We start from the raw sequence: 26,073 nt of genomic DNA on the forward strand, positions 1-26,073 counted from the left end.
TTCAAAGGCATCTTACACTTTCATAATATCTTGAGATTCTTCCGCCACCATGAGAGGGGCTTCCTGATATGCCACAGAGTATTAGCATATTGCTGAATCCATGGGGCAGGCTGAAGAAGCCTGTAGGCTTTGATGGAGGTCAAGGCAGGCAGAGGAACAGGATGAGAGCATGTAGCAGAGGGTTGCAATTGCCAATCCATAAGCCTGTCTGTTTCAGCCACAGGAGGAACAGGTAGAAAAGGATGTAACAAATCAGCAATTTTCTTCCATATCAACCTATGATGCATTCCCAATGCATAGGAAGCAGTGGCCTGAGGAAAAGATAAGACAGAGCCCTGATCATCTACCACATCATTTATGTATCTAATTTCCAATTTCATGAGATTGTATGCCCGAACAGGTTCTTGTAAGGCAAGTGGAATGTCAAAGATGGCACTCCAATGAATACTTTCTTTCCTCATTGAGTTTGTCCCCGAGCAATTATCGGGAGCCCATTTGACCTTAGAAAGTACTTGTTTCTAGTCAAGTATCAGAGCAGTAGAGAAAGAACAGCCAGGTATCTTTCCTACAAATCTCCCAATGACAACCTCCCAATGATCAGTAGTCCAATGACCATAAGCAGATGTCCTCATGTTGACACACATGGATGCTATCATACAAGTCCATGGTTGTTGTTGACGGAAAAAAGTATGGAGCATAGTCGCCTTCCTTGCAAGTACATGATATCTTATATTGAGGACATTAAGTCCACCATGCATCCTAGGAGAGCACACCATTTCCATCTTCATCAGTCTCAATGCTTTCACAACAGTTTTTGTCCTCCATAACAGCTCCATAGCTTGAGACATAAAGGCTGAAATATCTCTGGAAGACCAATGTAGCAAAGGCAAAAAGAACTGGACATAGGACATTACAATAGACTGTACTATTCTGAGCCTGACATGAAGTGGCCAAGTAGAAATTTTCCAATATTCCAGTTTATGTTGAAGTCTTTGGAAGATCCATTTTAACTTCTTGGTGATATGCCATCCTATAGGATATCCCAAATGCCTGACTACATCTTTGGAATGCACCACCTGACCTGGCCAAAGAATAGAATGCGAGTCACATTGTTTGAGGGGAAGCAAGGTAGATTTATCAAAATTGACATGCAATCCCGCTGCCAATCCATACAATGATAGTGTGGTCATAAGCATGTGAACTTCCCGAGGAGAATTCTGTGGCATAAAGAAGGAATCATCAACATATGCTTGTGCCAAAAAAGATGCAGCCCCAGGGATTTTAAGACCAGTCATCTGTCCTGTGTTTGTAAGATGATCAAGATACATTAGGAGGGGATGGGTCGCAATGGCATAGAAGAGAGCACTAAGAGGGCAGCTTTGTCTAAGTGATCTACCCAATGTCCATGACCGAGATAGATGACCCCCAAGAATGCACTGAGAAGTAGAGCCAGAATAAAGCCAATAAACTGCATTTGCTATCTTGGGACCAAAGCCCAGCTTTGTCATGATTTGAGAGAGAAAATCCCATTGAACAGTGTCAAATGCCTTAGCAATATCTACCTGTAATATGAGCACATCTTGATGAGAGTACTTAGTATATTCAATTGTAGTCAATGCATTGGAGATAATATCATGGATTTGTCTTCACGGCACAAACCCATACTGATGAGGATGAAGGCCCGCATTCAGTATCCCATGAAGCCTATACTCAATCATTTTGGCAATGAGTTTGTAAACTACAAGCATCAAAGTAATAGGCCTCCAATCTGACATATGGTCACACAGATGTTTTTTGGGCACAAGTTTGACTATGCCATGCTTCCAAGGGTGCGGCAATTGCCAGGCAACATTGATCATTTGCAAAAGGACATCTTTCAAATCATCCCAAAAAGAAATATAAAATTCCATTGTAAGGCCATTCCAGGCAGGGGACTTGTGTTTGCTGAGATGGGACAATGCATTATCAAGTTCTGTGTCAGTAAAAGGTCTCTCCTATGTAAGAGCATCATCCATTTCTACTATCTCAGTCATTGCATCAGTCCTTTGATTTGATGGGGAACCAGGAGCAGAGAACAATTTCTGGAAATAATTTTGGCATTTAAGCCCTCAAAGAGTTTTCCGACAGATAATCCCTGCCATGCCATTCCAAGTAAGATAAGATATGTTTCCAATCAAGAAGCAGACGAGAGACAAAAGGGCAACCTCTGATCTTGCCTTGGATAGAGCCAAATAAAAAATCCCACTGAGTAGGCTGCCAATGCCCAAAGGCAGAGGTATGAATATGTAATAAGAGAGAGTGGATCATGAAAGCCCAAGGCTGATCTCCTTGCATAAACTGTATCATCATTTTCCCTCTGTGAGCAAGTAAATGCATTTGAATATTGAGATTGTTCAGACTCCCGTGCATCTTTGGAGAACATAAACGATGCATAGAGAGTAATCTCAGACTTTTCTTGCCATTTTTTGAACACCAAAAAATTTCCATGATAGCTGACATAAAGGAAACTAGATCTGCCTTAGTGAACATAGTGAGAGGTAAATAAAATTGTAGGTATGCTATCAAAATGGATTGTGTAATTCGCAAGCGAACATGTAATGGACAAGTTGCAAGCTTCCAATATTCAAGTTTTGCCCTTAACTTTGTTAGCACCCAATCAGTTTGTTGGGAACGGGTGAGTCCTCAACCTAGAGGCTAACCGAGATGCCAAATGAATTGAGAAGCGGGGACAATTTCCCTAGGTCACAGAAGGTTGTGCCATTCCTGTGTATGCAACGGCAACAATTTTGATTTCTGAAAATTTACCCAAAGACCAGCAGCCAATCCATATGTAGAAAGAGCTTGCATAATCATGGACAGATCAGCCCGAGTATTTTTTGGAGTAAAGAATGAATCATCAGCATATGCCTGAGCAATCATGCTATGACTGCCAAGAATCTCCAAACCGTGCAACTGGTCAGTGTCCAAGAGGTGGTCTAGATATTGAAGCAGTGGATGAGTGGCTATGGCAAAAAGTAAAGCACTTAGGGGACATCCTTGCCTGACAGAACAACCAAGAGTCCAGTATGGAGAAATATCCCCTGAAAGTATGCAGGCAGCTTTGCTATCTTGATATAGCCAAGTGATGAGTTGCTGCATTTTTGTGCCAAATCCCAATGCCTGCATAGTCGATGAAATAAAATCCCACTGAACAGTATCAAAGGCTTTGGCAATATCAACTTGCAATAACAAAACATCCTGCTGCGTGTATTTGGCATATTCAATTCCAACTTAGGCATTAGCAATGTTATATGTGATATGCCCACGCAGGACAAAGCCATATTGAGCAGGATGCAACACATCATGTAAAAACCCTTTTAGCCGATCAACAATCATTTTGGTAGTAACTTTGTAAATGACGGGCATAAGAGTGATAGGTCTCCAGTTTGCAAAAGACTCACAAATTTGTTTTTTTGGAAGGAGTTTAACAAGACCTCTCTTCCATGTGTCCGGCATTTTCTGATTTTGCCATGCAGCATTCACCATATATAGCAATGTATGCTTCAAAATAGGCCAATATTCTAGAAAAAACTCGACTGTTAAACCATCCCATCCTGGAGATTTCCATCTGCCACATGATTTGATTGCATTTGACAGTTCCCTCTCAGTAAAGGGTTCCTCCAATTCCAAAGCTTGAGTAGGCAAAATGATAGGAGAAACATGTTGCAACAGTAAATTTCGTGCAAGCAAAACCTGTTGTGAGGGAGGAACTACAGAGCCAAATTGCTGAGAGAAATGATGCACACAAACAGAAGCAAGCTGTGACCGTGAAGTGGTCCATGATCCATCAGGCATAAGCACTCTGCAAATTTCTGTTTTGAGTCTCCTCTGATGTAAACTTTTGAAAATTTATTTGGAAGAGCAACCTTTATCTGTAAAAGCTCTTTGTCTTGCTCTAGTCTCCCATTTGGCCAGTTTCCTGTGATCATTTAGTTTAAGACAATGTCTGGCCTGGCATAGTGTTGTTTGCTCATGCATGGACAACGAACGATGATGGCTGAGTTCAGTGAGGTATTGACAAGTGGATTTGGCCTGAGCAATGGTTTCCCTCAGAGTCTTCATGTAAGACTTGCCATAAGCTCTAATCACAGCTTGCATTTTGGAAATAAAAGAATCCCAGGCATCATCAATATGAATATGACTGCTAGTGGACAGACAATGAGATGCTTCAGTAACCATTGCCTTGAAATCAGCATGTTGCAAATAGCTATTGTTTATGATTAGATGTCTCCTTTGTGGCAATCTATCATCTGGCATATCATGAAAGGATAACCGCAACCATAGAGGTTCATGGTTTGAATGCACAAAGGCATAGTCAATCCACATTTTGCATGTAAAATCCCCAATTTGTTGTGGAGCTACACTATACCATCGATCTAGACGTGCCTGATAAGAGAAAAAAGCATTATGTTGAAATGTGTAGCCCGGTGACAAAGGCTGCAATTCCTTCCAAAGGTCAACCAAATCCAAATGCAATAGTAATTGAGACCATGCATGCCTTTTAGGAGTTAACATATGGTCATGTCTGGAGGTGTTGTCACCCTGTTGTGGAGCATTATTGAAATCCCCACATATGTAGGCATGATATCTCCACGGATATTGTTGCATGTCATCCCAAATTGCAGTTCTTTCTCTAGAGGACTGAGGTGCATAAACAGAAGCAAATTCAAACACCTCTCCTCGAATAATGCATTGGAGAACAAGCCATTTGCCTTTGTTGTCATTTAGAGCAATAACTGGTTGAAGCTCATGTTTGATCGGAAGGACTACCTCTGAGAAAGAGTGCTCCCAGCATAGAAAATATCATATCCACAGTAGTGTCCTGTCTTTCCTGCATAGACATGTTGGTTGTGTTCTTGTAATGCCACTATGTCAGGCTGAAATCTATTGATGTACAGCCACACAGATTTCCATTTCCTACTGTCACACATCCCCTGGACATTGAGTGTAAAACATTTGATATGAGCAATCATATTTATAGATATTTATAGTAATATAACAACCATAGTTACCAGCCGAAACGGAAACGGAAGAAACGGAGTTTCCGGGCCCCGCCGAAACGGAAACGGAAGAAACGGCAATATGATACAATTTATGTATAGAATTTTATTTTTTATACATAATATAATTATCAATAGAGTGCAATTTGCAAATCATACATAATACAATTATCTAGACTTGAAGCTTCAGTCTTCAAGCATCAATGCATCATTCATACTTCTTGGAGCCAGTGCCTCCTTTATAACTATCTAGGAGGGAGACATGGACCCAATAAGCATCTCTCGGCATTGAGGAGGATGGAGAGGTGAGAAGGAGGATGGAGAGGTCACAAGTGAGAAAGGATGGAGAGGTAGAAGGAGGATGGAGAGCTCAGAGGTAAAAGAGGATGGAGAGGTGGAAGGAGCCTGGAGGATCAGAGCCTAGAGGTAGAAGTGAAGGAGGATGGAGAGGTTACAGGTAAGATTAAAGAGAGGATGGAGAGAAGAAGGATGGAGGGATGGAGAGCAGGCTGCCAAGCTGCAGCTTTTGCAGGATGGAGAAGATGGAGCAAAGGATGAAGAGGATGGAGAGAGAAGGATGGAGGTCCGAGGAAAACGGGATGGAGAGTCCAAGAGCAAAGGATGGAGGGATGGAGAGAGCTTAGAGAAGGTGGAGAGAGCAGCAAGGATGCACAGGAGGAGTGCGATCGGCGGGAGGCGGCGAAAAATGGAGCCAGGCGGCGAAATCACGACTTTTGGGATTTAGGGCAAAAACAGGTTTTACGAAACGGCGTTTCTTCAAGAAACGCCGTTTCCGTTTCGCCGTTTCCGTTTCCAGCCAAGAAACGGCCGTTTCGTGCAACTATGATAACAACTATGTACAGTAGCAAAAATTATGAGGTCAGCCTTGCATTTCTATCTCAGGGTCAGGCCTCACCCCTGAGAAGAAGTAGCCACCTGAGAAGTAGACAGCAAAGCAGCAACCTCTTCTTCGGGGAAGAGTGTTCTGCTGGCTGTTACTGCAGCCCATGTAATCCCAATTCCTGCATTTATCTCTGGGGTATTTCCACTAGAAGATGCACCATTCCAAGTTGGTGGGTGGAATTCTTCGAGCAGAAATAACCTTTCTTGGACTTTGCCATCCATCAGTTGGAGGTTTCTGTCCTTGGTCAAAGATTGAATAGCAGGGGGTGAATGTGAAGAGATATTCCCATTGGGAGCCACTAGAGCTTTGCCTTGATCCTGACTTCCAGAAGGCTGTCTACTGCCTTTGTTTTTATTTGCAACTGGAGTAGAAGCATCCTTGGTAGGCATTTGAACCGGCAAAGTGGTATGAGGTATTTTATGCTGATTCATTGGACATTGTGAAGCCATGTGCCCTGCAAATAATCCCCATTTGAGTTTATAAAAAGCACTTCCCATGTTCACATTATTCACCGTGACTGAATAAGAGTCTGATGTGGGATTATTAGTATCCCAGAGAATGCAAAATCTGTTCGAGTTGCCATTTGGCCGTGGTGGGCAGACCACTTTACCTAAAGATGCTGCAATTTCAGGCAAGAGTGAGGCCATACATTGTGGGAAATCGACAACTTCAATCCAAACCGGGCATCTGTGTCGGATTAAAGCCTGAAAATCCCTTGTGGGAGACCATGGCAATACATGCACCATTTGCTGCCCAAAAAGGAGAGGCGAATGTTCCAAAAGCATTTGTCTGTGTATCTCATCCACCATGATAACCTCAAAAAAACCCCTGGCTGCATAGTGTACTTTACGAACAAACGAGCCAGCCAGTGTGCGTGTCAACCAGTTGCCTATCTTTGCAGTAGGTGGCATCTGGCCTGGAAAAAATAATATGAGTGCATTCTTAGCATATTCTCTGACTGGATCCACAATTTCATCTATTTCAACCATGAGGCCAATTGAAGGAACCGAGTCTTTCCACTCTTTCCTCGTATTTGCAAATTCTTCATGCATGACATCATATACCAGTTGAGCCTCAAGAGTATCATGTATCGGGTCATGCTGACCCTCAACCTGCTTTTGCTTCTTGCAGGGAACTGAACGCTCCTTTTGAAATGTTTTTTCATATGAATATTCTGCCATAGCTTTGTAAGAAAGGGAACTCAGGAATGAAGTACCTGTAAAAGGGTAGTGGAAGCAAAAAAACCCAGTCCCAAAGAAATATCCACAGGAAGCCCACAGAGAGGAGAAAAAGGGTATATTCGGTAAGGAGATATCAGAGGGAAAGGTAAGATTTTGGCGGAAACACAGGACTGTACGGGAAAGCACCAGAGCAAGAACTCGGGACTTGTACGGTAAGAAGTACGGGACTGTACAGACAACGCTAAACTGTACTGATTGTACGGAAAGAAGTCTGACTACACGGTGGTACGGACAAGGCACAGGAAGACCGGTTTGTACGGAAAGACAGACAGATGTGCGGACGTACGGAAAGACCTGCAGGAAAAGGTAGGACAACGCAAAAGGTACGGGGCTATATACGGAGCTTTGCAGAGGAGAACCAGGGCGAACGCAGATTTTCGTACTGACGTACAGAATCGTACTGACGTACGGACGTCGTACGGCGACCATACAGATGTACGGACGGGGCTGCGCAGAGTTCTTGGCGAGGGCGAACAGCAGAGCGGCATACTTCCTCACCTCTCACACACACACTTTTTTTGTGAAACCAGTAACTATATTATTAACATGAGATCAATGTACATGAGATTAGACTTCAAAAAAGAGCCTAATGGAAGAACTCAAAAACAGTCAGAAAACACTTCAAGGCTAGTAGCATCCAGGTCCTTCGCAGCATAATTATCATATAGAGATTGGTTGAGGGACATTCTGAAGAAAGCATATGCCTGAGGAAACTGTTGTCCCATCCTAGAATGCAATCTCTGTGTCCAAATAGTCCATAGTACCTCTCACACACACACACCTCTACACACACACACACACACACTCACACACTCCACACTGTGTGGCACACACACACACAGAGGCATGCATGCAAAGATTCACACACACACACACACACACACACACATACAAGCACACGCACAGCTCCTCCGATCTGCTTAGCTCCTCTCTCCTGCCTGGCTCCCCTTTCCCACCTAGCTCCTCTCGCCTAGCTCCTCCCTTCTTCCGGCTAGCTCCTCCTGCCTTTGCCTAGCCCCTTCTGCCTCAACCTAGCCCCTGCCACCAGCAGCAGCGGGGAGCAACAGTACTACCACCTCTCAAAAAATCGACCAATAACCTAGTTTTTCTACCATGATACTTGCAAGTTTCATTGATTTGTCAGATTTTGCAAATGCATCCATATGCAAAAGTGAGTGCTAGATGGTGGTTGCGATGTTTGGCTTCCATCCAAGCCTAGGAGCCAAGTTGTGATCCGAAAACATTATCAATAGAGTCGCCATCGTGAGGTCACTTGTCTTGGATTGCTCAAGAAAACTCACTAAAATCGTGATTGACTTCACTAAACAGAGACCAGGAACCTAACTACATGAATCACCACTTGGAACTCACCACCCACCCATAGAGGGCTTCCAGCTCACTATAGATCACATAGAGGGCATGGATAAGGTCTAGGATCTAATCCTAATCAAATAGAGATTCCGCGTCCAATACCACAAAAATCCCCTCCACAAGGGAGGCATCGAACTAGCTTGCCATGCCTATGGCCAAGATCCACATTCCATATTGATTAGTGACTACTCCATGGCGTAAGCCCACATGCCAATATACAGCATGGGCCCATGGCTTAATATATCATGAATGCTTTTCACCTCATAGGCCTCTAATTCATCAATAGATACCTTTCCACACTTCCATCACTCTTCATTCTACTCTGGTAGTCCCATCTGTTACCGATGGGAGTCTTTCTTGGTTATAAATCTTCTAACTCCCTAAGTTTTTTCTTGTATGATACCATCATAGTCCTCTTTCATGGCTTTCTGCCACTTGGGATTGTCCTTGGCATCCTAATATCTCTCAGGTTTGGCTATATCTTTCATAGTCGTCATTAATGCATGACTTAAATTGAGCCTATCAGGTATGTTCTTTGATGGTTTCATAAAATCATCTCTGGTACATTCCTCGACTCAGATTCAATATCACCATATCTGATGAAGGGTTGTCCAGCAACATTAGGTGATTCAATCTCTCTTTCTATCACGTGCTCATTGATAGGATAGAGAGGTATCTTGTTGTGAAGTATAAACAGCTCCTCCTTCATCAAAGATTACATCCTTGGTAGTGATGATATTACATGGTTTAGGATTGTAAGTCCTTTAGTCGTCGTGATCATCACTATAGCCAACAAATATACCTTTAATTGATTTATTATCCAATTTTCTTGTGTTGGCATCAAGGATACGAGCATAAGCTATGCGACCAAATATCCTTAGGTGATCTATTCTAGGCCTTACACTTGTAAAGGCCTCTTGAGAGTTTTGTTTAGTACGGCTTTTGTAGCACTCTGGTAATGAAAATACTAGCTATTACTTCAGCCCACAAGTAATTTGGTTTATGGGCTTTCTTCATGCTCTTGGTTTTCTCTCCTAGAGTACAGTTCATGTGCTCAGCAACGCCATTTTGTTGGGGAGTATCAGAAGTAGAGTGCTGTCTTTCAATGCCTTTCTCTTTACAGAATTGAATGAATTCAACACCATTTTGTTGGGGAGTATGAGAAATAGAGTGTTGTCTTTCAATGCCTTTCTCTTTACAGAATTGTTGATTTTCTCACCTAGAGTACAGTTCATGCACTCAACAACACCATTTTGTTGGAATATGAGAAGTAGAGTGCCGCCTTTCAATGCCCTTCTCTTTACAGAATTCAAGAAATTCTGTTGACTTATATTCTATCCCTTATATCTGATCCAAGAGCCTTAAAGTGCTTGCTAGCTTGGTTTTCAACCATGGCAACGTATTTCTTTAAGTACTTAAGGGTCTTAGACTTGTCCTTGAAGAGGTTAATTGTCTCGCACTAATCCAACATTGGTTTCACTTTATAATAAGTGGGAAAATGAAATTTGTATGACGATAGTGATGTGGTAATATAATTGTAGAAAAGTGTTCCATTCAGCTAGGCAGAGTTGTGGCTTATCTTCATAGCTTCTGAATAGACAGCTCTTTATTCACTAGTCTTGCTGTCCCATTGAGACATGGTTGATGAGTTTGTATCCCACCATAGGATGTAAAGCCTTGTAGCAACAGAAATGTGTTTTGCTCTCTTGCCCATGAAATAAGAACACGCAAGAGATACATTTCTTGAGGGCTTGACATCTAGTCTTGTCGTTTTTTGGTTGGGCTTAACTGTCGCACTATATGATTGTATGTAAGAGGAATCGCTTCCAAATTTGAGCTCTTGCTGTAGTCCCATGGCTTTGTTGCATAGTCATGGAGTTTTCGAAGGTTTTGGAGGTGTGTCAAATGTTCCTGGGTCTCTGCAGCTCTCTCGCAGTCCCTAAGATGCATGTTTCTGAATTTCCTTGGAAATGAGTGATAAATCTTAGCACTGAAATTAAACCCCGTCTGTTATATCTCTTTTCCCTATGGTGTAAGGTGCACAACTACAGGCTTGCATGAGCACGGTGCATGTGTACCATTTTGGACATACTTTTGCTGATGTGGCATTCCCACACTCTATTGTGCCAGCTTAGATTTCAACCAGTCAAACGAGTTTCCATTTTTCAAGGCCTTGTACCCTCACTCTTCATCCTTGCACTTTTCTCTGCTATAAGGGGACCAACTGTTCACACACTAATGTCGACAGAAGCTACAGATGGGTTATTAGCAACTGTCTCGGCATACTCTGTAACTATTTATAGAGGTTCATGGTTTGCATCAACTTGCTCTGCTGCAGAGCAAGCTTGTCACCGTGCTGTGCATGCACAGTAACAACGTTTGATGTACCAATGCAAGGATGGAAGAAGCTACCTAGTACAGTCCATTAGGGTAGAATCTTCAAAGAAAACATATGTCTCTGTTTTCCTTAGTCTGTTTTGTTTTACTATCAAGGCATCATACAGGGTATTATAGAATACAAGAAGAAACAGGCACAAAATGGTTCAATATTAACTTCTGATTTTTCTATAATGCTGAAACAAAAAAAAGGGTCACATCTGATGTACGGAATTTCTTTTTTTGCAGGTGATAGGAGGGGCAGTCATTGTTATTTTACTTCCATTGGTTGCACCTACGACGCAACCAGCATCATATGTCTTTTCAAAATTTCAGTTATCACCTAGTACAACAGGGATACATAGCAAGCCATATGCAGTGGTTCTTTCTTTCCTTGTCAGTCAATACTCACTTTACGGGTATGATGCTGCTGCACATTTAACGGAAGAAACTAAAGGAGCAGATAAGAATGGCCCTATTGCAATTCTTTCCAGCATTGGCATAATTTCTGTCTTCGGATGGGCTTACATTTTGGCTCTCACTTTCAGCATTCAGGTGAATCTGTCAGGTTTACAATACAAGGGAATAGTTGTGCTTCAATGTGTCTTTTATTATTGTGCTTGTTATATATTTAGAAGTTCTGCGTAGTAAGTTAAAGTGATGGATCTTATTTTAAATCACTTTTTTGGATGTTGAGAGTTTAAGCTTTCAATAGGTGTAACGGGCAAGAGGCCTGGCAATCCTGTTGAACGATGCAGCAAGTTCGAAGCATCTCATAGTACACAGGGCATCTGAAAGCAAAAGGGCCGAGAAAGTGGTCCCGTCCTATCCGTCCTGGAAAAGGCAGCGATATTGTCCACGAATCTCATAGTAACCCGGCATGTACATACAAAGTGTTCCTCTATCTTCACCTCCTACAGTGTGCATAGCCTATAGTTCTAGGTCAGTCTATGGCTCTCACTGTCTCAATCCTCAGTTAGTGGGACGAGACCTGCAGCTGTCCAATGGCAATCCTCAAGAGTCAATGCATGTGAGATAGAGAGAAAAAACGAAAATTGTTCATTAAATTCTTCGAAAGACTGAAGTGTCTATGAGACTAAAAAACCCAGATACAATGAATTGAATGGGTGGGGCCTCTAAGTGAGCATTTGCACCCAATACAAATTCAACATAAACATAAACACTAGCACAAAGTATCTGAGCCCATGGACAAGATGGGAATGGCTATGTGGCATCGTTCTGGTGGGCCTTTGATGCTGTCTGAGGAACCATGTCCACATGGTGGCTAAGAATGGATAAGAGCGTCTTGGTAGAGAGAGGCCGCGGTAATGTATGGGGGCTGTGGCTGCATAAAACACATGATAGAGAGTCGACATCGATCGGTATGGGTGAGTTTGTTGTGGTTTCCTAGCCATGGCCCTATGTCGGACAAGTGCCAGTGTCACACCTATTGGCCGTTCCTCTGGTCTGGTCAGCATCGAGGGAAGATCCTTAGATGTGATCTGTGCATCAACACGCTAAGGGGTCTGTCATATCTCTCACTCTGAGCCTTCGCTATGCCATCTCCCTTGGGCTTGCTGATCCGTGCAATCCAATTGGGAGAACTTAGTGATCATACTCTGGGTGGGATTCAACTGAGCAACTTGATCTCGTCTATGTGCCTTGAGCAGTTGGTCTTTGTGTCGTATGGCCTCTGAATGAAAACCGCCAAATGTCTCTAGTCTAGGTGACACGAGGTTGCAGAGGGGTCTGAATCCATCCTTTAAAAAAAAAATATATATATATATATATATTCCGAATCCATCCTTGAAAAGACAATTGTGACGACCTCAGAACTCATAACATATAGGGCATCTGAAAGCAAAAGTGTGCCTCTGACTCAATCTCCACAAATGTGGCCCTCTCTAGGTATGCCCTCAAGCTATCCAGTCTCATTGCATAGTAGGTGTTAGGGAAACACATAACTACTCAATCGAAGAATGTTGCATCAAGCTATAGTGGGGTACCCTCAAACTCATGAAAACTGATCTAGTGTGGGATTCATGGCTTATTGCGGATCATGCATGACAATAAGAGAACTTCGAGTCTTTCCACTCGAGCCTACCTCAGATGGATGAGGCTTCCAGCAAGAACTTCCGTAGATGCCTGTTGGGCGGACCAATGAGAAGAGATATTGGTTCGGGGAACCTGGAAATGAGAGTGAATGCATTGTTGCCTAAGCCTAGCAAGTGCAGTGTGTGCCTTGCTCAGTCAAGCCTGCATCGCTGGTCGCATCGTGAAAATCGAGCTTGAGAAAAGAACTCCCAAATGTGTATAGGATGTGATGACTCCATTGGGTAATCTGTCCAAGGTAAACTATTTTTGTTCATGGCTGCCCGAGATGTGTTGAATATCATCACCTTGGTTTTACTGAGGTTGACCTTTAGATCACGTATCTTGCAGAAGGTATCGAGAAGGCACTCAACTTCTAAAGAGAAGAGTAAGACCACATCATCTACATAGAGGAGAATCTAGATAAAGGAGCCTGTGAGAAAGGAGCTTGCTCCTCCTAGTGTCTTGATGAAGGCCCCAAGCTTATCGATGTAGAGGCCAAATAGAGTTGGTGATAGTGGATGACCCTGTTTGACCCCCTTGTGCTATTGATCTTCTCTGTCCACCCTGTAGCCATCCAAACTCTGCTTGAGACCCTCTTATAGAGTGCAGTCATTGCCCAAATGATCTTCTGATTGTACAGTAGAACGTGCAAGTGTCTAATGAGGCAAGCTCTTGGTACTGTATCACAGCCTTACGGAAATCCACAAAGCAGCAATAAACCCTTTGTCTCCATGCTCTAGCCTCCTCAATGACACCTCAAAGTGTGAGGATGTGATCTAGAGTCGCATGATCAAGACGGAAGCTTGCATGTCCGTTAGCGGAGTCCTTGGAGCTTTGCTAGTTTATTGACCTATGTGTCGAGCACTGATGCATAGAACTTGGACATGACATGCTCAATCATAATGATCATGTGGTTTCCAAGGCTTGTGGGACCCCCTGCCTTTTGAATGGGAGTGATAGTGTCTAGGTGTGGGCAAAACCAGTGCAAACTGCTTCAAAAACTTTGCCAAGATCAAGGCCATAGAACTCAATCCATATGTGATGTATTAAGTACGTAGTCCGAAGCTGCCCATCTCAAACCATTGTCCACTTCCCTTGCGGGCAACATCTAGGTACTTTAGGAGGGTGTGCCTCTCCTCTACTTGTAAAGGTGTGAGGTCCTCATCCAAATGGATCTAGGGGTGGTTCCGAAGAACTATCTACATGCATAGTGCTACAAGGGTAGCTTGAGTGTCTTGTGCCCTCATCCCATGCTTCGAGACTCAAAGGGTGGAAGCCATGAAGGTGGTCACATTATCGATGGCAATGATGGGGCTACGGGGGATCCCCCAGATTATAATGTTAAGAGCACTACTTAAAGGCCAAAAAAGATAGCACAATGTATACGTAGTTTGAATCTTTGAGCATTGTGTCAAATATTTGTGAATTTATATGAAATTACAATGAAGGTTTAAAACTATTGTATCTTCTCCTTCTAGTTGAGAATGGGAGAGAGATTGATGCGGGGTTGGGAGGAGGAGGGAGAATCCTATGGCATGGAGGTAGATTGGAAGGGGGGGAGGGAAGGGGGCGAGGTTACCATAAAGAGTTCATGCTTGCTAACTCGAGGTCAAAGAAGGAGCTTGGGTTGGCTCAAGGAGAGGAATTTGATTCTATTTTATTTCTAGTAGAAGCACGTTGCATATTAAATTTACAATGTCACTAAATCATGAGGAGGGAGTAGGGACTTAGAAATGGGGAGTCACATTACTTGACATAGGTTTTACCTTGTATGAACCATGTGCTCTTGGCCTCCAGCGAAGCCATCGATTCACATGCGCATAATAACCAGTCTCTTGAGTGATATAGTTGAAAGTCTATTTTGTTTCTTGGAGTGAATCATGGAGGGCACACTTCATTTTTGCTCATCTTGCGAGAGGATTCTCATAGCAACCGTGCTCAAAGTAGGTGCTCCTATCCCATACTTTTCCAATCAAGCCACGGGCTTCAATTATGCCTCTCTTAGGGTTGCTTGTGGTGTGCTAAACTCTCCAATGGACTCTAGAAGTATGAGAAAATCATCCTCAAAGTTGGGGTCCTTGTGAGCCAGCTCAAGATATGCAGTCCACCTGGCATCAAACTCAACATCATCTCTCTAATCCTTGCTCCTCTAAAGTGGGTGGAGGTTATGCAATTGAAACCATGTCCATCCCCTACCAAATTGCTAAAATCATGAGTCCATACATGTAGCTATTCCACCATTCCAGTGTGCCCAGTTGATATGTGTCTAAGCTTGAGACCCTATTGATCCTAGGCCTCTAGGTACCTAATAAGAGACTAATGCTCTGTCTCCTCTTGTACCGAGTGCTGGTGCAAATGAGCCCATTGACAAGGGTTGCCAAACCCTTATCAGACTCCTCATCAAGGAAGAACTCCTACCAAGTAATGGAACATCGGTGAAAATCCAGCTTTGTGATGGCTGCCAATGTCCTCTTGTCTATGGGGTCTTTCTGAGAAACCCTTGTTGAAACAAGAACTTTCAGGGCTCTAAGCTTGGCATGAGACCTTGAACAATCAGGGTCTCTCAATGCTAGTGGTGTAACATAAGTAGAGCATCCGCCTTGTCTGTTCTAATTGCCATACCTAGGATGACTAAAATCACTCTCATGGATCCTACTACAACTATCTGAAGGGGCAGCCTCCTAGAGCCCCTACTAGTGTACTCCTTCCTCACTGGTTAGGGTCGCCTCTCTCTTCTCTAGCCATTTCACAACTATAATCCTTTTCCACTTAAGGCGCCACAGAAGTCACACTCTCTAGGACCAGGGCCATTTGTTTCTCTACTCAAATATCAATGCCAACCTGGCTCCCAAGGTATCTCCTGGTTTCACCCTTTGGTATTTAAAGGAAGCCAGGGATCCCAACAGAGACCCTTAAAAGTAACATATGCATGTTTGAAGATAGTCTCTATATGCTGATGCTTGTTTGATTAAGGAATAATTCATGATTTTTCAGGAATTTAGGGTTGCAGGATTGTTCTAGGTCAGATATTTTACCCTTTTTTCTAGGGATAAACAAGCACCAATCTTAGTGCCCCTCATTTTCTAGTGAGCATGATTGCAAATTATATTCTTTCCAGAAATATCGACATAAAGCAAGTGCTGGTTAGTGTAGAAAACCCTGTTGAACAATTATATGATAAAATTCTCTTCAAATATAGTTGTTCTGAAGTCTTATGTATCAAACCTGTTAGTAGAGAAAGTTCTGAAGTCTTTCAATGTATCATACCTGTTAAAACCATTAGAGGTTTGATATGGCACCAACTGTCTAGCCCAGCTTGATAACTTGGCTTCTTATGTTTATGGTTTACCCTGCTTTTGCCCAGAATAATATTGGAGGAAGAACTGATGTGAAGCTTGGTTGTTCTACGTCATTCAGGATCCATCTTATCTATACGATACAAGCAATGAGACTGCTGGAAACTTTGTACCGGCTCAAATCCTTTATGATGCATTTAATGGACGCTACCATAGTTCCACAGGCGCAATCATTCTACTTTTTGTCATTTGGGGATCGTTTTTCTTTGGTGGTCTCTCCATCATGACAAGTGCTGCACGTGTTGTAAGTCTCAAAGTTCTTTCGTTAAACAATTATGTTCAGTACAAAGTTTGGAAGACTTATGTTATGCTCAAATGTTCCTTTCCCTTTTCTTTAATAAGGCTAAGTCTGCGCATGGATTTTGCAGGTTTATGCTCTGTCCCGTGATGGCGGGATCCCAGGCTCAAGGTTTTGGAGAAAGATACATCCTAAACGTAAGATACCTGCAAATGCGGTGTGGCTCTGTGCAGTCATTTGTTGTCTTTTAGGCCTTCCTATCCTTGGAGTGAATGTGGTGTTCACTGCGATCACCTCCATTTGCACCATAGGGTGGGTGGGTGGATATGCTGTACCTATCTTTGCACGCATGGTCATGCCACAGAGAAAATTTAAACCAGGTCCTTTTTACCTTGGCAGTTACAGCCGTTTTATCTGCCTGGTTGCATTTCTGTGGATTTGTTATACCTGTGTAGTATTCCTTCTTCCTACACAGTATCCACTTCAGATGAATACTTTCAACTATGCACCTATTGCATTGGGGTTGGTCCTCTCACTGATTATGCTATGGTGGGTTATTGATGCTAGAAACTGGTTCAAGGGACCCGTGAGAAACATTGATAGCCCATCTAAATTGTAATTTCCATTGCCTTTGTTACTCCAAGGCTTTCTGAATAATTATATTTGTGAACATCTGTTGTTTGTCCAATGATTGCTGCTGATTTGGGCACGCACCTGCCAAATTGAGGGCAATCACTTCCTTTCTTTACAGTCATGACCATACTGGTCTGCCTGGTTTCACTGATTTCACATTCCTGTACTCGTGTGCACTATCCTTTTCACCTGGATACAAGTATCAAACAGAAAGATGCAAACCCTGCAATTTCGGATTGGTGTCTGGAAAATGCATTTCCAAGCTTGCCTAGAGGGACACTTCAGAAAAAGAAAGGTCCATGTTATGTATCGTCACACACATTCTTTGTCATTCTAATTTCAAGTGATGCGAATCTTCCTTGAAGCCTGGCATGCACTGTTGTGTGCTTATAAGCTATAATAATTAATGCTTGCTCTCCAAAATCCTACAATATATGCTATTTTTATTTTTAAAATGCTACAGAATGCAAAGTAGATTTCAAGATTGCTACAGTGTAATTTCAAATAGAGAAATCATTCATTATTTTTTTTAACAAAAAAGAAAACAATGGCACGGCTTAAGATACTCTATTCGTTCAAGATGAAATACTGAAATATGGCATTTCTTTTAAAGAGAACATAGGCAACATACATACGATAATCATATCATTGTATGTGTCCTTTATTGATCTTGAAGGGGTAATTTTCACTGCTTTTCATATTACTGATAATGTACTTTATATTCGTACTTTTCCTACCATAAGTATGCTGAATGTAGATTGTGTAGTGACCTAGCTTTGAATGCTAGGCATATGAGGCATGAGGACCAAATTTTTTCCCCATATCATATGAACCCAAATGGTAGGCTAATCTTATCATCATTATTCATGCAATCTTATACTCATAAATAATGAAAAAAAATGTTTCTTTGTATAAACGGCAGCCTTTATTTAGTCTCCATACAACTCCTAAGCAAGTTGAATCTTACATTCATAGCTCTCTTGAAGTCAAATGACTCTAGGTGCAATCTTGTCCTTGTTACCATTCTCCCCTCCTTCCCATGTTCTTTCTTACCATTTTTCGTTCTGTGTGTGTTCCTCATCCTCTGTTCCCTTGTTCGCTTATTTGCATCATTTTTCTTTGGCCTAAAGGCTTGAGAACTAGAATGCTTGCCTCATTGAGATGTGATAGAAACCCATATTATGTGAACAAAGCTAAAACTTGGGCTATCTCTCTTAAAATTTGTAATGCTTCTTAGCCACACATATTGTGTTACATGTAGCATGATGCGGCATTCACATATTATTTGGAAACCTTGTGCCTAATAGCAACATCTATCATCTCCCCTCCTTCCCATGTTCTTTCTTACCATTGTTCGTTTTGTGTGTGTTCCCCATCCTCTGTTCCCTTATTTGCATCATTTTTCTTTGGCCTAAAGGCGCGAGAACTAGAATGCCTTGCCTCATTGAGATGTGATAGAAACCCAATTATGTGAACAAAGCTAAAACTTGGGCTATGTCTCTTAAAATTTGTAATGCTTCTTAGCCACACTTATTGTGTTACATGTCAGCATTCACATATTATTTGGAAACCTTGTGCCTAATAGCAACATCTATAAAAAGTTTTTTGCTTTGATCAAATTATAAGGACCAAAATAAGGAAGCCTCCTCCAGGGAAATGGACAGGAAGAATCCACCATCAAAGCTCTATGCCATGTTCTCACAAAGGTAGTGGAACCCAAAATGCTTCACATGCATATTATAATAGTTCTATATTCTTCTTTTGCAATAAACACTCTATAGGCATACCTAAGGAGTTGCTTCGTGTCTTTAAGGAAAAATACATGCCTTTTTTTTTGTGGAGAAAGAGTATATTACCTAAAAGCAAAAGGAAATATAAGACTGCCTCACTTTTGAGTGAGGCATTACAACAAATTTTGATAGCTCTCCAATTTCAGACACTTGCCCATAACAATTGTTTTTTCCACTCAAACTTTGAAAGACCAATCTTATTGAGCCTTCAAGATCCCTATACCAAAACCATACTCTGCTATTCTTCTTTTAGATCAAACTCTCAACACTTGTTGAACTCTTACGTATTTTTGTTCAATCATTCTATTTGTGTTATTTACCACCACTTCAATGTGTGATTGCTTCGGTTTTAACATGTATTGGATCCCTAAACTAACATCATATAACATAGTTTTCTTAAAAGACTTTAGATATGCTAATCATTTGAATTTAACTTTTATAATGCTGTCAATGGTAGGTGGCTTGTCTCCCTTTGCCAAATTCAGATTCTCAAGCACTTGATTTGTTAGCTCATAATCTTATGCGTGGATATCCACATATTTGTGGACTTATGATTGTGCTTTGCATCTCCCTAGAATGCTATGTATGTCCCTAATGCAAACACATCTTTTTTGTGATGCTATCATATAAAATTGATAGTAAAGTGGATTTCATTGAAAAAATATCTTCTTTTTTGCCAATTCCAACTTCTATCTACTTTAAACCATGCAAGCTTTTATGTAATCCTATTAACTTTATTCTCTTTACTTTTCACAATATATTATTTTCTTATCAAACCATGTAAGCTTTTATGTAATCCTATTAACTTTATTCTCTTTACTTTTCACAATATATTATTTTCTTATAGTTGTTTCCTTTTGGATGATGCATATAACCCCAATGGAGAAATTTTGTTATTGAGAATCACACAACACTTCAATAAGCAACGCTCAAGAATATGGCCATTTGTTCATCTAACTAGCTCATTAGAATACTAGCTCTTGGGACATACTAGCTCAAAAGTCTCACCTTCAAATGGACATTTAAGTTTACTAGTATCATTTCTTGAGGTCTCACCTTCACATGGACATTCAAGTATTCAGAAGAATACTACTCGCGTAGAAGCCGGGTGGACATTCAAATTTACTAGTATCATTTCTTGAACTGTTGTTTACTCGACAAATGCTATAATCCAATCCACAAACTTAGCTGATCTGCAATAATCGATTGCAGTTAAGGGCCTTTGGGATAGATGGATGCAAAATATAGATAGACAAACTAATGGAAGTACTAGATGAGAGCCATTACAAAGAGTCTGACTTCGATAACGTTGTATACCATAGAACTCGAAACTAGATACACTACAGTTACAGCAAAATGGTAGAAGGGTGACTTAGCAAAGAGAGTCCAACAACATCAAAAACGCAAACCATGAAAAAATCTAAAGCTTAGTACTTGGGTCTTCTTTTGTCCTCCCTGTCGATCTGCTTTCATGCTCTAACAAGCACACAGCTCAGAGGAGCAGCATTCTAAGGCCATGGTCAACAAAATTCTGCACGTTACGTTACAACGCTTAAAAAGAATCGTACTAACTTCGTATCCACAGAAACAAAGGAATCACATAGCGGCCTGTACCTTCCCTTCAGACAATTTTAAGGTATACAATGAGAAAACTCAAAAAACTTGTAACCTGTACCTTCCTTTCAGACAATTTTAATGTATACAATGAGAAAGCTTTTCGGTGGAGTGCTTCCATGCTTTGACGAGACTAGCAAGCCTTAAAGTAATTATCCTTGCTAAATGTAATTTCAAGGCGTGGATTGCATAGGTTCTAAAAGTTTTCATTCCTCTTTACATACAATTCTGACCAGGAAGGCTGGAGCATAGTACAACTAATAAACTGTCCTAATAGACATTCCGGTCAGTTTCTTTGGTCCAACCAAGGATGCACTCCTTCACGCGTCCTTCGACCTTAGAGAATTGAAAACACCTTACATGAGAAGATGTGACAAACAAAATTCGAAGGTCCAGGCAGACCCCAGACCACATCGCATGCAGAAATACACAACACTTTGCTGCTCCGTATATTTCAGGGGGCGATCATGTTACAAATAATGGAGCCGTAGAAAGCGTGAGAATAAAGCATCGGCACCAGCCTCCGTTGCTGATAAATTTCTTGAGCATACGAATTAGAAGTCTCGATTTCCAGCTAGAAAACAATATCTACGCTCGAATTTGAAAGCATCCGAGCTGCAAGCAACAGCCTACAGGGGCTGTTTACAAGGCATGAAACCGAGAGTTGAGGCGAGGTGGAGGAACAAGTAACAGCAGGCAAAACCATCCACGTTTGAGCTCAGATCCTACAAATCTCTGGAGCATTTATCCATGTCAAAGCCTCTGAGTCCAACTCGAAATTAATGTCAGGAAAGGTATCATCTTCGAGCAGGTCAAAAGAGTCCCAAGAGAAAGCTCTTGTAATCTCACAGCTTTCAGGATCTAGGAGCTGTCCGAACTCCGAGGAAAACAGAGGAAAATCGTCTGTAACAGTCGTAGAGCCCCCTCCACAGCAATTACTAGCTGTTTGGAAGGATCCCTGAAGAGCAGAAGAAGTGGAGGCCGTGACTTCCCCATCCGCATCCACATTTTGCAATGCCTGAGAGAAGTTTGAAGTGCTCTCGTCGCAGTTGACTGCAAGGGCGCTTACAAATTTAGCAACGCCTTGCTTATGTTATAAAGGATTAGCATTTATTCTGGACTGAATGTGGAGATTACCTGATGTGGGCAGAATGGGAGAATCGCAAGAGTCCGGTAGACCGATCTCCAGAACCGAGGAAGGAGAATCAACATCGAAGCATGAAAAGAATGACCAATTTCGGAGTCCATTCACAATCGAGTCCTCATTAGCTGAACCGACTTCTTCGTCAGTCTCACGGTGAGCACACTTAGCATCGAGGCTGCAAACTTCAGACAAGCCCGACGACTCCCGAACGGGCTTGCTATCCCCTTCTCCAGCTGCTGATGATGACCGATGAAACGTCGAGGGCTTCGTTTCGCCACTTTCAAATCGGGTGCTGCAAGAATTCTTATGTGCGCGTCGTCGAGCCCTGTGATTCTGCTTGTGTGTGTCCTTGCTAAGCCAAACTGTCCTGCCATTGATTGAATCACAAATCTCTGCCGCCCATTCATTACTTCGTCGCTCGCGAACACCGCTGCAGTGACGAGACATGCTTTTCGTCATACGGGACTTCTTGCAGAGGTTCGAACTCGTCTTGCAACCGAGTCCCCGATCCATAACCCACCTGTCAGCAGGAGCGAGCTGTGGGCTCTTCTTCCTTCCTGTGATTCTCCTAAGACGACTTGAGACAGGACTCAGAATGGTTGACACCGAGGGAACTACTTGTCCGAGAATTGTGGTCGGGATAGCACCGAGATAACTGGGATCTTCCCTACTCTCTTCGCTTTCAGACCCCCCACATGATGATTCTGCAGTAGGCAGACATATCTCATGCACAAGTCTTTTCCGAGCAAGTCTTTCCTCATCGTCACTGGAAGACTCAGTTGCATCAGGATCGGTGCAAATCACGCGCACTTTTCTGTGGAAGACCTCTGGAGGCTTGACGTACTGAGATACGGGAAGAGGAGCTAGACATATGGACTTCTTAAGTTTCCTGGAAACCTTGAGGAGCATTTTGGAAGGTGCAAGGATAGTTCGAGGGCCTGGCATTCTTCAAATGAAGGAAAGCCGGCTAAACGCGTGAGGAATGGACAGAGGGGAAGGCAAGGAGAAAAGAGGAGCGAAGAAACGGCGAAGGCAATGCGATTGAGCTGGAACAAAACTCAGAAGTTGAGAGATGAGAAGAAGCACAAAAAGAAGAAGAAGAAGAAGAAACAGAGAGAGTGTGTGTGTCTCTGTATTTCTTTTACGCGCCAAAATAGTTCCCGCCAAAAACTCTCAATCCCATGGGGCCTGTTTCCGCACAGCCCAGATTGCGCGCATTGGTGCCTCAAGAGCCCAGCCCAGCCCACATGCGCGCCTCGGTGCCTGACCCAGTTGCCCGCATCGGTGCCTGACCGAGATGAGTCCATGCGCCCGCATCATCGGTGCCTCACAGAGATGAGTCCATGTAGCCCAGATGCCCTCTCCATGCAGCCCACATGCCCACATCAGTGCCTTTCAATCCATATCCGTTTGGCCACCAGGGTGCTCCATGCACTCATCCTCCCTCCCTCCCTCCTTGCATGTGGGTCGTATGGGCGATCACCATCAAGCCACTGTTTGAGGGGGTGGGAGGACCCATTCGAGCCACACACAAGCTAAGTGCCCCATCCATCTACACATGAGGCACTCCTTTGGGAAACCTTCCTCTATCTAAACTCACCACTGCCCAAGGTCTCTAGAACCACCACCTGAGAAGACCACCTCCTTCGTATCAGCATACCGCATGGCCAGTGTGCCCCTCATAGTTGGTCCTGAGTGTGTGGAGAAAGAAAAGAGTTACATATGAATCAATACCTATTTGCATAGTCTGCATTAACACCTAAAGTCAATAAGAAATGCAACTCTTGATTGCAAGAAACCTACAGACTCCATTGTGCTTCTTTCAAACATTCAAGGCAAGTTCCAAGTTCCAAGACTCAAATTAGTTGCGGTATTTGCATAGTCTACATTAACACCTAAACTCAATAAGAAATGCAAATCTTGATTGCAAGAAACCTACAGACTCCATTGTGCTTCTTTCAAACATTAAAGGCAAGTTCTAAGTTCCAAGACTCAAATTAGTTGCGGCAATTTTAGTGTTATTGAATGTGTTCATCTTCTAGAAGCAATTGAAGTATGTTTACAACCATGACACACCACTATGAAAAGTTGAAAATGAGGATGGTTAATAGGGACATGTGAGATGATTGCCTACTTGTGAAACCATGGGCAATTCCATAACTATCTACACAAATAACACATGCACACCTCTTTGAATCAAATGATTGTGGGGCAATATCCATACACACTATCCTCACCACTAACATGTAGGACATTGAGCAGATACTGCCATGTCACTGTCCAAACTAGAAGGAGACTCTACATCCACAAAAATACCATGCTTGAAGAACCATCATGGTTTGTGTTCTCAAAATCTTTGCTGTCATCAACACTAATCTCTTCTTAGTAATTGGTCCCTGCTACTATCATCAATAGTCCCCACAACAACATAGTTCTCTATAAATGCCACAACAAAGGTTCATGTGTCCAAGTGGATGCCTTCTTGATGCACCCTTGCATATACTTTCAAAGCTAGGGTGGCCTTTTCTTCTTGGTTGAACCCAAAATCATAATGTTCCATGACACTTCATTGTGGTATGTTGTCAAATACATTGCAAACATCTGCCATGCTTCTGCTCTTGACATGCATATGCAACAAATTGTTTGTCCTGAACAATAGAAGATCCTTCATCTCACCCAACCAAGAAGATATTTTGTGGACTATATTTCTAGCTCTTCCTACATTGAAGGAATGAATGTAGCTAGGTAGCTTATGCTCTTATCTCCACAATGTCTATTGGAGAGAAAACAATGCAAATGCTATTTTGATGGGAGAAATGGATCTTGGAGGAGAGTGAGTATGCTTCCTAGTTAAGGATGATGGTGGGCTACAATGACAACTTTTAGCTGTAAGTTAAGATGCCCAAATGGAATTGGTTGAGATCTACGAAAAATGATAATAATATTGGTTCAGCTAGCTCAAGAGAATACTAAAGTGTTAGTTTTATGGAATACATCATTGATGAGTGGCCACTGCAAGAGCTTTAGCTAGGACAAAAACCAAGTTTCAATATTGCTCAAGAGCTTAAAACTTTGAGCAGTGGGAACATTCCCGTATAGTTTTCAGAATCCACAAACATTGGTTCTCATCTTGTGAAATCATAGTCATGACAGATTTAGAATAGGCTACCACTAGAGTATTAGAGGAGTTGCAGAAGAAGAATAACAAAGTAGATGAAGACTCGCCTCCTATTCAAGAAAAGGGCTTATTCCTTATGACTTAAGTCGATCATTGTTTTTAGTTTTTGGGATTTCATAAAATGTTAGAATAATGGAGGCTAGCTTCTTACAACCTATCCCCTATAGCAGAATGTTTCTAGAATTATACAACATTCAAGATCTCATTATGACACATGTGCTCACAAGTATTCCATTGGTCTTTAGAGAATGTAGCATGTAGATAGATAGCAACAATTCATACATATTTGATGCTCAAACATGGATAATTATCAGTAAAGAAAGTATCCTACATTTACCTCACACTTGTAGCCAAATGTTGCATAAGGGTACCAAAAGAAATCACATGTTGCCCTATATTTGCTACTAAGTCATCCTGCTATGTGCCTCTCTACTAGATTCTTTGCTAGTTTTAGCAACTAATTGTAGTCCTTCAATCATTACCAACTATAAGGCTAGGGCCCCTTATAGAGGAGCAGTCTGCTGTCACCCCCTTGTAACAGCTGACTGTGCCCCAAACAAGGGTTGACCTATTGGTTGGGGATTATACCACATTGTGTGCCTACCTATAGACTTTTGAGTACCATTATAGGCCCCTTAATCGACTCTTCTATAGGCATACATGGCCTTAACGTGATTTGATCCGAGCTAGCTACCTTCCATCCCCTAGTTGGCCTAATCTACACCCCCTTATAGGACCTATAGGACCCCACAACCCTACCTTAGCCCTTTATGATGGATCAGAGAGAAGCCACATTGCCGTATCAAAAAGTAAAGGAAGTCTTCCATGTATACAACATGCTTAGGTGCTACAATAGGACCTATAAACGATAACTAATTAGTATCGAACCTGTATGGTTACAAGGTATATAGTATTGGTCCAATCAAAGGTTTGTACCTCACAAAACAACATGGAAAGGTGGCTAGAATTGATATAGAGTTGTAGGAAGGGCAGTAGATAGATGGAGAAGGTGGGCCAATGGGGATTGCCACATGGCCAAATGAGTCTATAAAATAAGTTTAGGTTCCACTCAAACCACATAGTAATAATCAATTT

At 42.1% G+C, this 26,073-nt stretch overlaps 2 protein-coding genes across 3 annotated transcripts in view; one reads left to right on the plus strand and one right to left on the minus strand.

Annotated features, from left to right (window-relative positions):
* LOC147882963 (amino-acid permease BAT1-like) overlaps nt 1-17,564 on the plus strand; it is a 70,040-nt gene extending 52,476 nt beyond the window's left edge. For both annotated transcript variants that reach the window (XM_087400589.1, XM_087400590.1), the window contains 3 exons: nt 11,181-11,486; nt 16,443-16,625; nt 16,750-17,564. In XM_087400589.1, the coding sequence (XP_087256715.1) occupies nt 11,181-11,486; nt 16,443-16,625; nt 16,750-17,238 (978 nt within the window). In that variant the 3' untranslated portion in view covers nt 17,239-17,564. The remainder of the gene's footprint in view (nt 1-11,180; nt 11,487-16,442; nt 16,626-16,749) is intronic.
* Nucleotides 17,565-20,874: 3,310 nt separating this feature from the next.
* On the minus strand, nt 20,875-22,875 carry LOC147882965 (uncharacterized). The gene is made up of 2 exons (XM_087401027.1): nt 21,794-22,875; nt 20,875-21,709 (listed from the first exon to the last, which is right to left on the minus strand). Exons 1-2 carry the CDS (start codon nt 22,743-22,745, stop codon nt 21,375-21,377), a joined length of 1,287 nt encoding a protein of 428 aa, XP_087257153.1. The 5' UTR covers nt 22,746-22,875; the 3' UTR covers nt 20,875-21,374.
* Nucleotides 22,876-26,073: the final 3,198 nt, after the last annotated feature.

The sequence above is a fragment of the Dipteris shenzhenensis genome, chromosome 29 (assembly GCF_047967505.1).
Source record: "Dipteris shenzhenensis isolate YYH24624 ecotype China chromosome 29, Dip_SZ_1.0, whole genome shotgun sequence".
NCBI lineage: Eukaryota > Viridiplantae > Streptophyta > Polypodiopsida > Gleicheniales > Dipteridaceae > Dipteris > Dipteris shenzhenensis.

Bases quoted from the DNA above. Each gene is read 5' to 3' on its own strand.
- LOC147882965 (XM_087401027.1), bottom strand. From the start codon at position 22,745: ATGCCAGGCCCTCGAACTATCCTTGCACCTTCCAAAATGCTCCTCAAG. The intron at 21,710-21,793 runs GTAATCTCCACA...GCGCCCTTGCAG, and splicing joins TCCCATTCTGCCCACATCAG to TCAACTGCGACGAGAGCACT.